Raw genomic sequence first — 12,499 nt, forward strand, 5'->3', positions numbered from 1 at the left:
TTTATGCATAAAAAGCCAAGTAAGTTAAATTTTCTAAACTCTGTTGGGGAAAGTGTTTGTTTTGCTGCCTGCTGTAATGTTATACTGTGTCACTGAAAACGATTGCTCTTTGGCCAACGTGTTTTTATTTTTCTGCCTCATTTACTGCCATCAAAACTACAATGCCTGAAAGTACGGACACGCATACACACGGAGGAGATGTATATTTGAGAACTGCATGGTTTGGACCGAGGCATGTGTGTGAGTGCTTGGGGCAGAGGGAATTAGAGTGAGTAATAGGAAAAATGCTGTGTTTGGCATGCAGCTGAGGCCCCTGAAGGCTGTTGCTCCTACCTTTTGTGTCCCTGTATGTTTCTTTTAACTTACATTTAGAAAGAAAATATGTAACTCCATATTTAGGAACTTTAATGTTTGCATTTCATTTGGTTTGGGAGGCTTTTGATGAGCCCCTTTGAATGTTATTTCAGTTATGTCAGAAAAGCATACACTTAATCTACAAAACAGAACAAGGTTCATTTATTACTGTTCCGTTTAAAAAAATTTCATGTGTCTGCAGCAGCACACAAAGCTGAAACCTCTGATTTTTAGCAGACACTGATGTGATTGAGGCTGTAGCTGTGTGAGGCTTAAGCTTTGCTTAACTCTCCTGTCATCGCCTTTGAAGATGCTTCTAGCTCTGCACTGGGGAACCTTGGAGCGGGAGGGCATCTCTATGATTGAAGCTCCAGGGTTTAGCCTACTTCACTGTGTAACTGCGCTGCACAAATATCAGCTTGGCTTGCTGTGGTCAGGGGTGTTAAGCATATGTCTGCCTCTGAGTGACACCGGGGAATAAAGCAGGCTTAAAGTGGACTTAATGGCCTCAAGATATTGGGTTGACATGAGCCAATTAGCCAACCCCAGTTTTCACACATAAAAAATAAAATAAAATACACATTTTCAAGTTCACACCAGGTCTATAACGGAGCCAAATCTGAAGGTTCACATTAGTTTCAACCATGTCTTTGGTTTCCTCCATCCATCCATCCTCATCCGCTTTATCCGAAGTCGGGTCGCGGGGGCAGCAGCCTAAGCAGAGAAGCCCAGACCTCCCTCTCCCCAGCCACCTCCTCCAGCTCATCCGGGGGAACACCAAGGCGTTCCCAGGCCAGCCGAGAGATATAATCTCTCCAGCGCGTCCTGGGTCTGCCCTGGGCCTCCTCCCGGTGGGACATGCCCGAACACCTCACCCAGGAGGCGCCCAGGGGCATCCTTGTCAGATGCCCGAACCACCTCAACTGGCTCCTTTCGATGTGGAGGAGCAGCGGCTCTACTCTGAGCCCCTCCCGGATGGCCGAACTTCTCACCCTATCTCTAAGGAGAGGCCAGCCACCCTTCGGAGGAAGCTCATTTCTGCCGCTTGTATCCGCGATCTCGTTCTTTCGGTCACTACCCACAGCTCGTGGCCATAGGTGAGGGTCGGGACGTAGATCGACCGGTAAATTGAGAGCTTCGCTTTTACACTCAGCTCCCTCTTCACCACGACGGACCGGTGCAGCGTCCGCATCACTGCAGCCGCAGCACCAATCCGTCTGTCGATCTCCGGCTCCCTTCTCCCATCACTCGCGAACAAGACCCGAGATACTTGAACTCCTCCACTTGGGGCAGGGACTCATCCCCGACCCGGAGTGGGCACTCCACCCTTTTCCGGCTGAGAACCATGGCCTCAGATTTGGAGGTGCTGATCCTCATTCCTGCTGCTTCACACTCGGCTGCGAACCGTTCCAGTGCGAGCTGGAGGCCCCCACCGATGAAGCCATCAGAACCACATCATCCGCAAAAAGCAGAGATGAGATTCTGAGGCCACCGAAGTGGAAGCCCTCCGCCACTTGGCTGCGCCTAGAAATCCTGTCCATAAAATTATGAACAGAATCGGTGATAAAGGGCAGCCCTGGCGAGCCCATCACCCACCGGAAACAAGTCCGACTTATTGCCGGCAATGCGAACCAAACTCTTACAACGGTTGTATAGGGATCGAATGGCCCGTAGCAGTGGGCCAGACACCCCATACTCCCGCAACACCTCCCACAGGACACCCGAGGGACACGGTCGAATGCCTTCTCCAAGTCCACAAAACACATGTAGACTGGTTGGGCAAACTCCCATGCACCCTCAAGTATCCTCGAGAGGATAAAGAGCTGGTCCAGTGTTCCGCGACCAGGACGAAAACCGCATTGTTCCTCCTGTATCCGAGGTTCGACTAACGGACGAACTCTCCTTTCCAGCACCCTGGCATAGACTTTCCCAGGAGGCTGAGGAGTGTGATCCCCTGTAGTTGGAACACACCCTCCGGTCTCCCCTCTTAAAGATGGGGACCACCACCCGGTCTGCCAGTCCAGGGTACTGCCCCTGATCTCCACGCAACATTGTAGAGGCGTGTCAACCAGGACAGCCCTACAACGTCCAGAGCCTTCAGGAACTCGGGCGGACCTCATCAACACCAGGGGCTCTGCCACCGAGGAGTTGTTTAACTGCCTCAGTGACCTCGACCCCAGAAATTGGCGGGTCATTCCCCTCATCCCCAGACTCTGCTTCCTCCTCGGAAGGCGTGTCAGTGGGATTAAGGAGGTCCTCAGTATTCCTTCCACCGCCTGACAATTTTCTCAGTCGGCGTCAGCAGCGCACCGCCAGCACTATACACAGTGCAGGTAGAGCACCGCTTTCCCCTCCTGAGACGCCTGACGGTTTGCCAGAATCTCTTGAGGCAGTCCGAAAGTCTTTTTCCATGGCCTCTCCGAACTCCTCCCACACCCGAGTTTTTGCTTCAGCCACTGCCCGAGCCGCATTCCGCTTGGCCTGTCGATACCTGTCAGCTGCCTCTGGAGTCCCACAGGCTAACCAAGCCCGATGGGACTCCTTCTTCAGCCTGGTGGCTCCCTTCACCTCTGGTGTCCACCATTTGGTTCGGGGATTACCACCACGGCAGGCACCAACCACCTTGCGGCCGCAGCTCAATGCAGCAACCCGGCAATGGAGACGCTGAACATGGTCCATTCGGACTCAATGTCCCCGTCTCCCTCGGAATGTTGTTGAAGCTCTGCCGGAGGTGTGCGTTGAAGATCTCGCGGACTGGGGCCTCTGCTAGACGTTCCCAGCACACCCTCACTCACGCGTTTAGGTGCACCGGGTCTGTCCAGCGTCCTCCCCGCCACCTGATCCAACTCACCACCAGGTGGTGATCAGTTGACAGCTCAGCCCCTCTCTTTACCCAGTGTCCAGAACATATGGTCGCAAGTCTGGTGATACGATTACAAAATCGATCATCGACCTGCGGCCTAGAGCATCCTGGTGCCACGTGCACTTATGGACACTCTTATGTTCGAACAAGGTGTTCGTTATGGCCAAACTGTGATTTGCACAGAAGTCCAATAACAAAACACCACTCGGGTTCAGATCAGGAGGCCGTTCCTCCCAATCACGCCCCTCCAGGTCTCGCTGTCGTTACCCACGTGAGCATTGAAGTCTCCCAGTAGGACAACAGAGTCTCCAGGTGGGGCACCTTCCAGCACCCCCCCCAGGGACTCTAAGAAGGCTGGGTACTCTGAACTGCCACTCGGCGCATAAGCGCAGATGACAGTCAGGACCCGTTCCCGACCCTGAGGCGCAGGGAACAAACCTCTCATCCACTGGAAAAACCCCAACGCGTGCCGGCAGCAAGCCGGGGATATAGAATACCCACCCCAGCCCGCCGCCTCTCACCAGGGGCAACTCCAGACTGAGACAGAGTCCAGCCCCTCTCCAGGAGACTAGTTCCAGAGCCCAAGCCATGCCTTTGGTTTCCTGTAGCCATAAAATGTCAACATGAAAAATGAAGATGTCACTATTCAAACTGAGCTCCTTTTCGAGGAGCTCTTCAGCAGAGGCACTGCTGCATAGCAAAGCAGCAAGGCAAATGAGGAGGAATTAGCGCTGAATTTAAAAGAGGCTCGAGAAGACAAGCCACAGGATTTCTTGATTTTAAGCCATTTCTCCCTTAATGATCTTATTATGGTCAATTTTATCCTCTCTCCTAAAACACTGGACCTCTTGCATCAAGCAGCCCTTTTAAAAGACTGCACTGATAAAATGCTTTGTTAAATCAGTCCTTTCTCACCGTTTTCCATTCCTCCCCCCTCTTACTGCACACTTTGTCAAACCTTTTCATTTCTCTCCTCCTCTCAAAGGATGTTTATGCTCTCTGTCCTCTTTCTCCTGCAGCCCTTTGTCTGTGTGGCTGGATGATTGTTTTCACCTGCCCACTGACATGATTACTACTCTGCTGACTCACTGATGATGGCCTGCTCTATTGACAGCAGCCACGGCTGTTGATGTTGATGCAGATGCTGTAGGAGTAGACACACTATGCTCATTCTGCTGGGCAGGAGGACATGACACACAATATGTTTAAAAGGGTGCAGATGCACATTCGTACATCACATGATTCATTGGGATTAAAGCAGAGAAGCTAAAAACATCCATCCCTCCTTAAATGAATACAGGCTGTTTTCTTGTGGATCTTATTTTTCTTAAACAAATTAATAAAATGTGCCAGTAAGAGAGGTAATTTAAATTATTTCTCATAAATTTTGTCCTTGAATTATGAGTCATTTTCATCACAGTAGCAGAGAGATTGCGGTTTCCTGCTTTGCTTCATAGAAACGCTTATTTTTTTAAGTGTCATAAGAAGAAAGACTTTGAATACAGGAAGGAACAGTACAATATCACACATTTTTAACAGCCTACGGGAAGGATAAATATCAACTTGACTCAAGTTTCCAGTTATAAATATAAGTTTTGTCATGGAATGTTGCTGCTAACAGCCCGTTTATCTCAGCCTCTTTTTAAGATCCTTATTTACACGTCCATATCCTCTTTTTTTTATTTGTTTAGATATTTAATGAAAAGGCATAAAGGTCAGCATATTTCTGAGTTTAAACAGTGACTAAACAGTGGTACATACCTGCTCGTTGTGCTTGTGTGAGCTTGGAGTAGACCACATCAGCTGACTCAATCAGCGTTTTGCTGGTTTGGATCAGCTACAATAAAAAGAAGACATGGAGTTAATTTGTAGAACACCTTAATGCCCTACCAGGGCCTCCCAATATGGAAAAAAATCACCATTAAAAGCAATTACAGAGTGAATAAACTCGATCATCTAAACCTTGGATTATTTGCATTCATGTGGATATTACCACCCTCAACTCCTAAGGCAAAGGCAATCTCCAACACAACACGACATCCCCGCCCCCCGACGAGCGAGGACAATGTTCCTTGGATCAGTGCAAGGAACATGAAAAAGAGCTCAAGGAATTCATTCAGCTTCGACACTCCCCAGATCCCAATCCAATCAAGCATTAGAGGGATGTGCCAGAACAAGCCTAATCCACGGAGCTCAGAGACCGCAACCCCCGCTTGGGAAACCACACTGGAAGAACCCCCAAAAATTGCAGTTCCTCGAAATGCCACTTGAAGGTGGTTCTAAAAGTGAATCAGTCCTTATAAGAAACACATTAAGATTTACAGCAGAAAGAAGCAGGTAGGCATCGACTAGCTAGCAAGCTGTTTGCTAGTCACCTCAGTTGTTGATGGCTTTGTCCACATTGGATGTAAGGAAAGAATAAAAACCAAAACTGTCCTTTAAACAATAACTTAATGAAGTACACAATTATAGTCCATCAGATTCTTACTTTAGTGTTCCCAGTCAAAATTGACCGGTCAGTTTTAAAAGCTCTTAAATTAGCATAACAAACATTTTTCACCACCAAATTCAGTTCAATGGGTCATTCAGTGGGTCGTTCAGTAGGTCATTCAGTGGGTCTTTCATTTGGTCATTCAGTGGGCCATTCAGGGGGTCAGGGGCCAATGGGGTTGGGGTGGGGGGTCGAGTGGATTCCCATTCATTTCCTATGGCGCTCACTTTTGATCGGGAACACAGCAGATGTAACTAGGTTGATATAAACACTCAAAATTCAATGAAAGAGGTGCTCATCACTTTCATATGTTCAAGTGCATAGTGTGGAGGATGTCATAAGGCCTTGAGGCAATCAGATGTAAAACACAATATTTATGAGTGTTTTAAGTTGTAAAGTTGTAAGTTGTAAAGATTTGAGTCGAACACGACAGGAAGGTTTTAATGATAGAGCTATGATACTGATAAGTCTGTTAAATTACAAAGTCAGCATTTTTGCCAGCTTTCTTTACAGTCTTCAAAGCACACACTTTCAGCATTACATTATATTTACTCTACAGTGCTTTTACTCTCACACACGCTCACACCGCCGCTTTGTCCGCAGCAGCTGTGTTACTTTCAAACTGTAATATGTGTTTAAAAGCTGCATATTTTTTTGTGGTATAGTTTTATCTTCCTTTGTAAAATCAGATGCTCTACTTTTTGATATACTCCTCCATGTCTGTGATTGATCAGATGCTGACAACACTCCTTTCATGTGAACGAGCGGGGGGGAAATGTTGGGTTAACTTAACGAGTTGATAACCAGCTTTGAGTGACTGCTTATCCCAATTGCCAGTATTAGGGTAAGTGAATCCAGATAACGGAAAGATACTCTGGGTATGCTTCATAATACAGGGCTCTAAGCAACGGGATGGACTGCCAATGTTACAGTGCCTGTCGTCCCCTGAGGTAGCTTATGCCAGAGCTATTTTGGCAGGTTAGTGGTTTTAATGCTGTGGTTAATCAATGAATATAAAGATGAGAACAAATAAAAATGCTAAGAGGGAAACGCTCCAAAAAAATTTAGAGTTGTCTTTCCTGCCACATTGTTTTTGTTCATTTATAACAGATTTGATCCCCTCAGTCAGGGCTCAGTTTGAAGTATTTGGAATGAGCTCGTAATTGCTACGTTTACAGGGACAATAACAATTCAGCCTAACCCAATTAAGGCAACAAAGCTGCCATGTAAACGTCTGATTAGATTAATTCTGGTAAGATCATAATCAGAAAATTCTTTTCAATTAATTGGGCATATAAACAACAAGGCTGAGATTTCCTTTGTCTTTTATGCAATTATATAAGTAAGTTAGGTAAAATTCACGAGACGAATGTACTTGCAAGCAACGTGTTTGGTACGTCAGCGGTTAATGAGTCTTAAAGCAGACATTATTTCCTAATTATCTAACAAAACATGCTTTAGACAGCTCTCTCTGTTAGTATCAGTATTATTAATGGAAAAGTTATACTCTAAGCCATAGACATCACACCACAGTGCTGATGAGGAGCAGCTGGACTATCGCTACAGCACAGAGGAGGAGGCTAATGAAGTTTCACACTCCTGTGGGAGACAGGAAGTGGACTCTCATAATGTGTGTGTGTGTGTGTTTGTGTGCATGCACATGCCTCTTCTTGTTTTGATCTTTTCAAGAAAACTAGTTTAAATGCAGAAATTATGCAATGGGAAGTCATTTGGGACAAAAATGTCATTATGAGTATGGTTTAAGATTACAGTAGAAATAGAAAAAATGTTCATGTATAATATGTAATCAATCTATATTTCTAAATGAAAAATCTTCACAAAACCCCATAGACTGGAGTTAGTACTGTTAATTTCATGGACATTTACAAAAGTGAAAAGATATGCAACATATCTCTAAGCTGCATTACACTCTGGTCTTGTAAGTAGCTCACACTGACCCAATTGTGGGTGACTCGGGACATGAACTACAATCTGAAATTATACAGTAAACGGCCTTGTGTTGGCAGCCATGCTCTCTTGAAGTTACAAGCATTTACAAACAACACACACGCACACACTAAGTCCTCTGTTCTTCAGCAGGGAGTGTGGCAACAAGCCAATCTCAGAGAAGCAAACACAGCTGCCAAGCCCCAAGCTTCGGGACAAGACTATAGGTTACTGAGCATCCAACATTTTATTAGCTCCTTAGACCTTGGGTATCTGCTGTAGAACCGCAAACCTCTAAGATAACACAATTAACAGAACAATTACAAGTGCTAGAAAAAACACTGGGAATAAATCGGGGAAGGTGACAGGATTTGTCACGAGAGAGAGAAACAGGGAGAATAATGAACATCAAACATGAGAAACATGAATAGAATAGAAGAATAGAATAGAATCTTTAATTGTCCCACAAGAGGAAATTTGGTTGTAACAGCAGCCAGAAAGACACATATACAAACAAACAGTACACAGGACACAGAACAGAAACATACACAATTTTTTCTTACATATTTACAATGGACAATGAGAGTTGGGGCCTGTTTTTTAGCTTCTTCCCCAAAAACCTTTTTGTAGGTAGACTGGAAAGTTGGTTTGATAGGACCAAGCCTCCTGCTGTGAAGCCAAAGCAGACTATACTGTACGTGGAGCTGTGCCCTGTGCTCTTTCTGATGTCTGCGTGCATCTGTAGGTGTCAACAGCAGGAGCGCTGTTGACCCGAGCAGTGTGCATGCTACAACCTTTTCCTCACCACTCGTTCACTTCATCAGCTCCCACTAAGTCTCACAAGAGAGGAGGGGAGGACAAACAGCGGGTGATGACTAATTACAGACAGCGTCCTCCAACCCCCTTTCTGAGCACAGCCAATGTCGAGTGGGTGAAAAATATGGTTTTCTTGCAAGAGAGGAGGCAAGACAGAGAAGGACGTGTGAAATAATACAATGAGTAGCTGAAGCTATACAATCCGGCTGGTCATTGAGCTGGTTTGAGCCATGTTTAGAAGCCGTGTAAGACTCAACCAGCTGTGTTAACGCATGAAATGTTAAGCAATCAGGCAACAAGGCAGGGAACAAGTTTACTCTCTGCTTTGCCTTTTTTTCTAGTTTACCTTTGTAAGCAGAGCATGTATGAAAATCTGCACGGGGCAAGAAATGCAAATCACATCATCCCAGCGCAGACTTTGTTGTTACACTTGAAGGCTTTATGCTTTGAGATCTCATCTTTACCCCAAATCGATATTTACTTGGATGCTGCACGATAAAGGACAGGTGTTACTGTCTCTCATCACACACGCAGCGTGAAATGTAATCAAGTGTGTCTGAATGTTTGTGTGAACTGAATTTGAACAACTGAAATTAAAAGGAAAACACAAAAGTACTTCCAGTGCAAAATTCAGATCCATTCACATAACATTTACGCACATCTGTATTATTAACGCATTTGTTTGCCTGACAGCGTCAAAGGCTGTGGCATTCACTCTTTTCTGTGTGTGCTGGGGTTTTTTTGTTTGTTTGTTTTTTTACCATGTCATAGGCGTTCAGTACTTTGCGCAGCAGCTCAGGCACAACACCCTGAGCTTCCATGGTGGGATAGGTCTCGCTCAGGTCCACAGTTACCCTCAGCGATCTCTCGCTGTTCATCAGCCATGTAGACACCGTCAGGATACACTGCTTCATGTTGGCTGCAGGGGTCAGACCACAGAGCTCCTTGAAGGACACCATTGCGTTCTGGGAAGGAAGCACCCACATGAGAAAATAGGAATCTGGTTATAAACAGGTACAAATGGTGGACATAAAAAAGACTGTGTGACACATTTGTGTGGGCATTGTTCTTGATTTCAAGATCCTCCATTAATTAAAAGTTAATGTTAAACTACAAATAAATCAATAAACATAAATATTCTATAAACAGCATTCTGTGCCCTTGCATGTCATTGGTCTCAGAATAGCTACTGCAGTGTTTATCTCAACTGCCAATGTATCCAGCTAAGGAAAATTCCTGTTGATATATTGCACTTGGTGACTGATGACGTCATAGTTGTCCTAATAGAATACAACTCCTTTTTCGGATCAGTTTAAGTAAAGAGATTTAATAAAGAGAGTTGTGAGTTTCTCGCCTGATTAGAAACAAGATAAATCAGCACAGTGTTTTTCTTGATGACCAAGATGACCCTAAAATTATTCCCACTTCCTATAATATCAGTCTGCTTAAAAATAAATCATCTAAAATCTCTATCTCAGCAAATCATGTTTGCATGCCTATCACTGACGACTGAGCGTGATCCAAACCTCAGTCGCCTTCTTGTCACAGATTCAAGAGGCCTTGAGGATGATACTGAATCTTGAAGTACTCCCATTGATCAGTATGTGTCACTGTAGTAAGTCGACAAGGCTTGTTTCCAGCCAAATCTTTAAAAACCTTGGGTAATTTTGCCTTTTTTAGTGTCTTACAGGTACTTGCTTGTACAGTTAACTAAAACAAAATACAGAATTCTGCACAGCTGTCAATAACACCTTAAATAAAACTGAAATGTGTTTATAGTCATGGAATTTATTTGCAACCTAATACTGAATCTGCTTACTAATTCCTCAAAAAGAACCCATCTAACATAAACATTTAGTAAGCACATACTCTAATTTCTTCTTTTGCTTGCATGGGAATTTAAGCAAGCAGACCTTATCCTTGAGTGAGGTGAGAGAAGAGAAAGGGACGGAGAAAGGGAAGGAGTGTGAACAAACAGTCATGTTTGAAGCATGAGTAACTGAAAAAGCAAAAAAAGGAGAGACAGTTAATGAGAAACACTGAGAAAACAAAAAGGTATGAGAGGGTGTTAAAATTTAGTGACGAAAGAGAGAATATGAGAGAGCAAAAAAACAGTTTAGAGAAAACAAGCTGGTGTCGGTGTTTGGAAATCAGTCCACATAGTGGAGTCTGCTGCTTGGGAAACCAGCTGTCTCCCTGGGCTAGGCCTGCAGAAAAATCCCCATACGTTAGAGGACGTGTTGTCACTGGGAGGCCCAACCTTACTGTAGACAAAGAGTGTGGTCAGGGGACACAGGATCTGTATGCTGAGCACCATACACGGTTAACACCCTTTGGACCGCTGAGCACAGCTACAGAGAAAAACAATGGTGGAAGTGGGACAGCTCTGGGGCTCTTGATTAAAAACCACTGTGTGATTATGCGTGTGCCTGAACGATCAGCATGTGTGGCTGCATGTGTTTATGTCTCAGTGTGGTCTGAGCTAAAGTTATTAACATTCATTATGTTTTGTATAATTCCTCGCATGTGTGCTTGGGACGACACGAGTAAATGTTTTTTGATAATTGTTGAGCAATAAAAGCCGCAGTCTTTCCAAGCCATGGTGTTACAAAACCCAATGAGAGGCTTGTGTTTTTAATTACTCCCTTCCCCACTTTGTTCCTCTTCCAGCATTTCCCAAATGGGAGCTCTGTGTCCAGTTAGGACCTTGCTTTTGTTTCAGTTTGCCCTTTTCTGTCTCTCTTTCTGCTTCTATCTCTGCATAACTCTCTTCTCTCTTGCCCGCAGCACTAAGTGATGGTGAACGCGCCAATGATGGCCCACATGATTTTCAGCAAATAAAAAGAAAATCCAGGCTGGCAGCAGTTCTCATCCATCAACACTTTATAACATTCACGGGCAGCAGCACTCGGAAAAGGACTTTATTCAAGTCTCCCGCAGAAGTAATTAATCTGCTGCGTAGATAGATCCACATATTAAAAATGCCAACTTATTATAATAGCCCACTGGTCAATGTTCATGGATTCCCTTAGTCTTTTTAATATTCAAATTTACTTCTTGTTCCTTTGTTATTCAAAGCAGAACACCTGGAAGCTTTGCAGCTTAAGGATGAAGGAGTCTTAGAAGAGCTAAGTGAGGTGAAATAATGCTTTTTATTTGAAAGAATGAAAGCAATCAAGTAATTCATTTTGCTTAATATATTTAAAAATTAAGCGTGTGTGCGCACTGAGTACAACAGATATGTTTTTTAAAGAGTGTCTAGTTGTCGCCTTGTGGGTTTTTGGCCACAGATCCTTTCATTCAGCTGTCTCCAGATCCACAGAACCGCTCTCTCTGCAGCTGGTCTGTACAAGCCCTTCCCATTTGTCCATTATTTTACATTTAAAAGGCAATATGCCTCATTCTAAAAACACCTTTATTTGTTCTCTTTAAAGCCTCCCTCATAACTTCACCTCTTTCATCTATTTCATCAACTTTTATCTCTTCGTTTCAAAAAGGCGTATTTACATTTCAAACCAGAAGAAAATGTGGTTTAATAAGAGGTGCCAACACGATCGCATCAGCTGAACACACGTTCACTTTCAACCACCAAGCATTTTTCATGAAGCCTTATAAATTAAAATGCTAAAGCCATTTGTTATGAGAGATGAATCATAGCTACAGAACAGAGTCTGTAGGGTCTTAACTGTGACACATGGCATGCCTGCAACGAAATACTTAATCTGCATTAGTAATTTTATTTGACTCTTACAAAAGTAAGAATATTTATTAGGCTGTCAGAGATTTATAAGACAGATTTGGCCATATTTCATGACTTTTTAATAATTTCTGCTGACAGACATCAAAGTAAAGATTAAGAGGACCTTATGACAAACTCAAGGTTTTGGTTCATGCCAAAAAGAAAAACATGTGATTGTGCCACATGTCAAAATGTTTTGTCAGGCTGGGGATTTTTTTATTTATTCGTTTATTTCAGTCAGTGGTGCTGACTAACTGCTTGTATTAACAGGTTTAACTTAATTTTGAAA

General features: G+C 44.1%; 1 protein-coding gene across 1 annotated transcript in view; it reads right to left on the reverse strand.

Moving 5' to 3' along the window:
* Positions 1-12,499, reverse strand: part of si:ch211-210g13.5 (inactive phospholipase C-like protein 2) — a 68,884-nt gene that overhangs the window by 11,705 nt on the left and 44,680 nt on the right. Inside the window, exons 3-4 of the mRNA XM_031729891.2 lie at positions 9,233-9,436; positions 4,979-5,054 (exon numbers count right to left, since the gene is read on the reverse strand). Of these exons, the coding sequence (XP_031585751.1) occupies positions 4,979-5,054; positions 9,233-9,436 (280 nt within the window). The remainder of the gene's footprint in view (positions 1-4,978; positions 5,055-9,232; positions 9,437-12,499) is intronic.

The sequence above is a fragment of the Oreochromis aureus genome, linkage group 4 (genome assembly GCF_013358895.1).
Source record: "Oreochromis aureus strain Israel breed Guangdong linkage group 4, ZZ_aureus, whole genome shotgun sequence".
Lineage (NCBI taxonomy): Eukaryota > Metazoa > Chordata > Actinopteri > Cichliformes > Cichlidae > Oreochromis > Oreochromis aureus.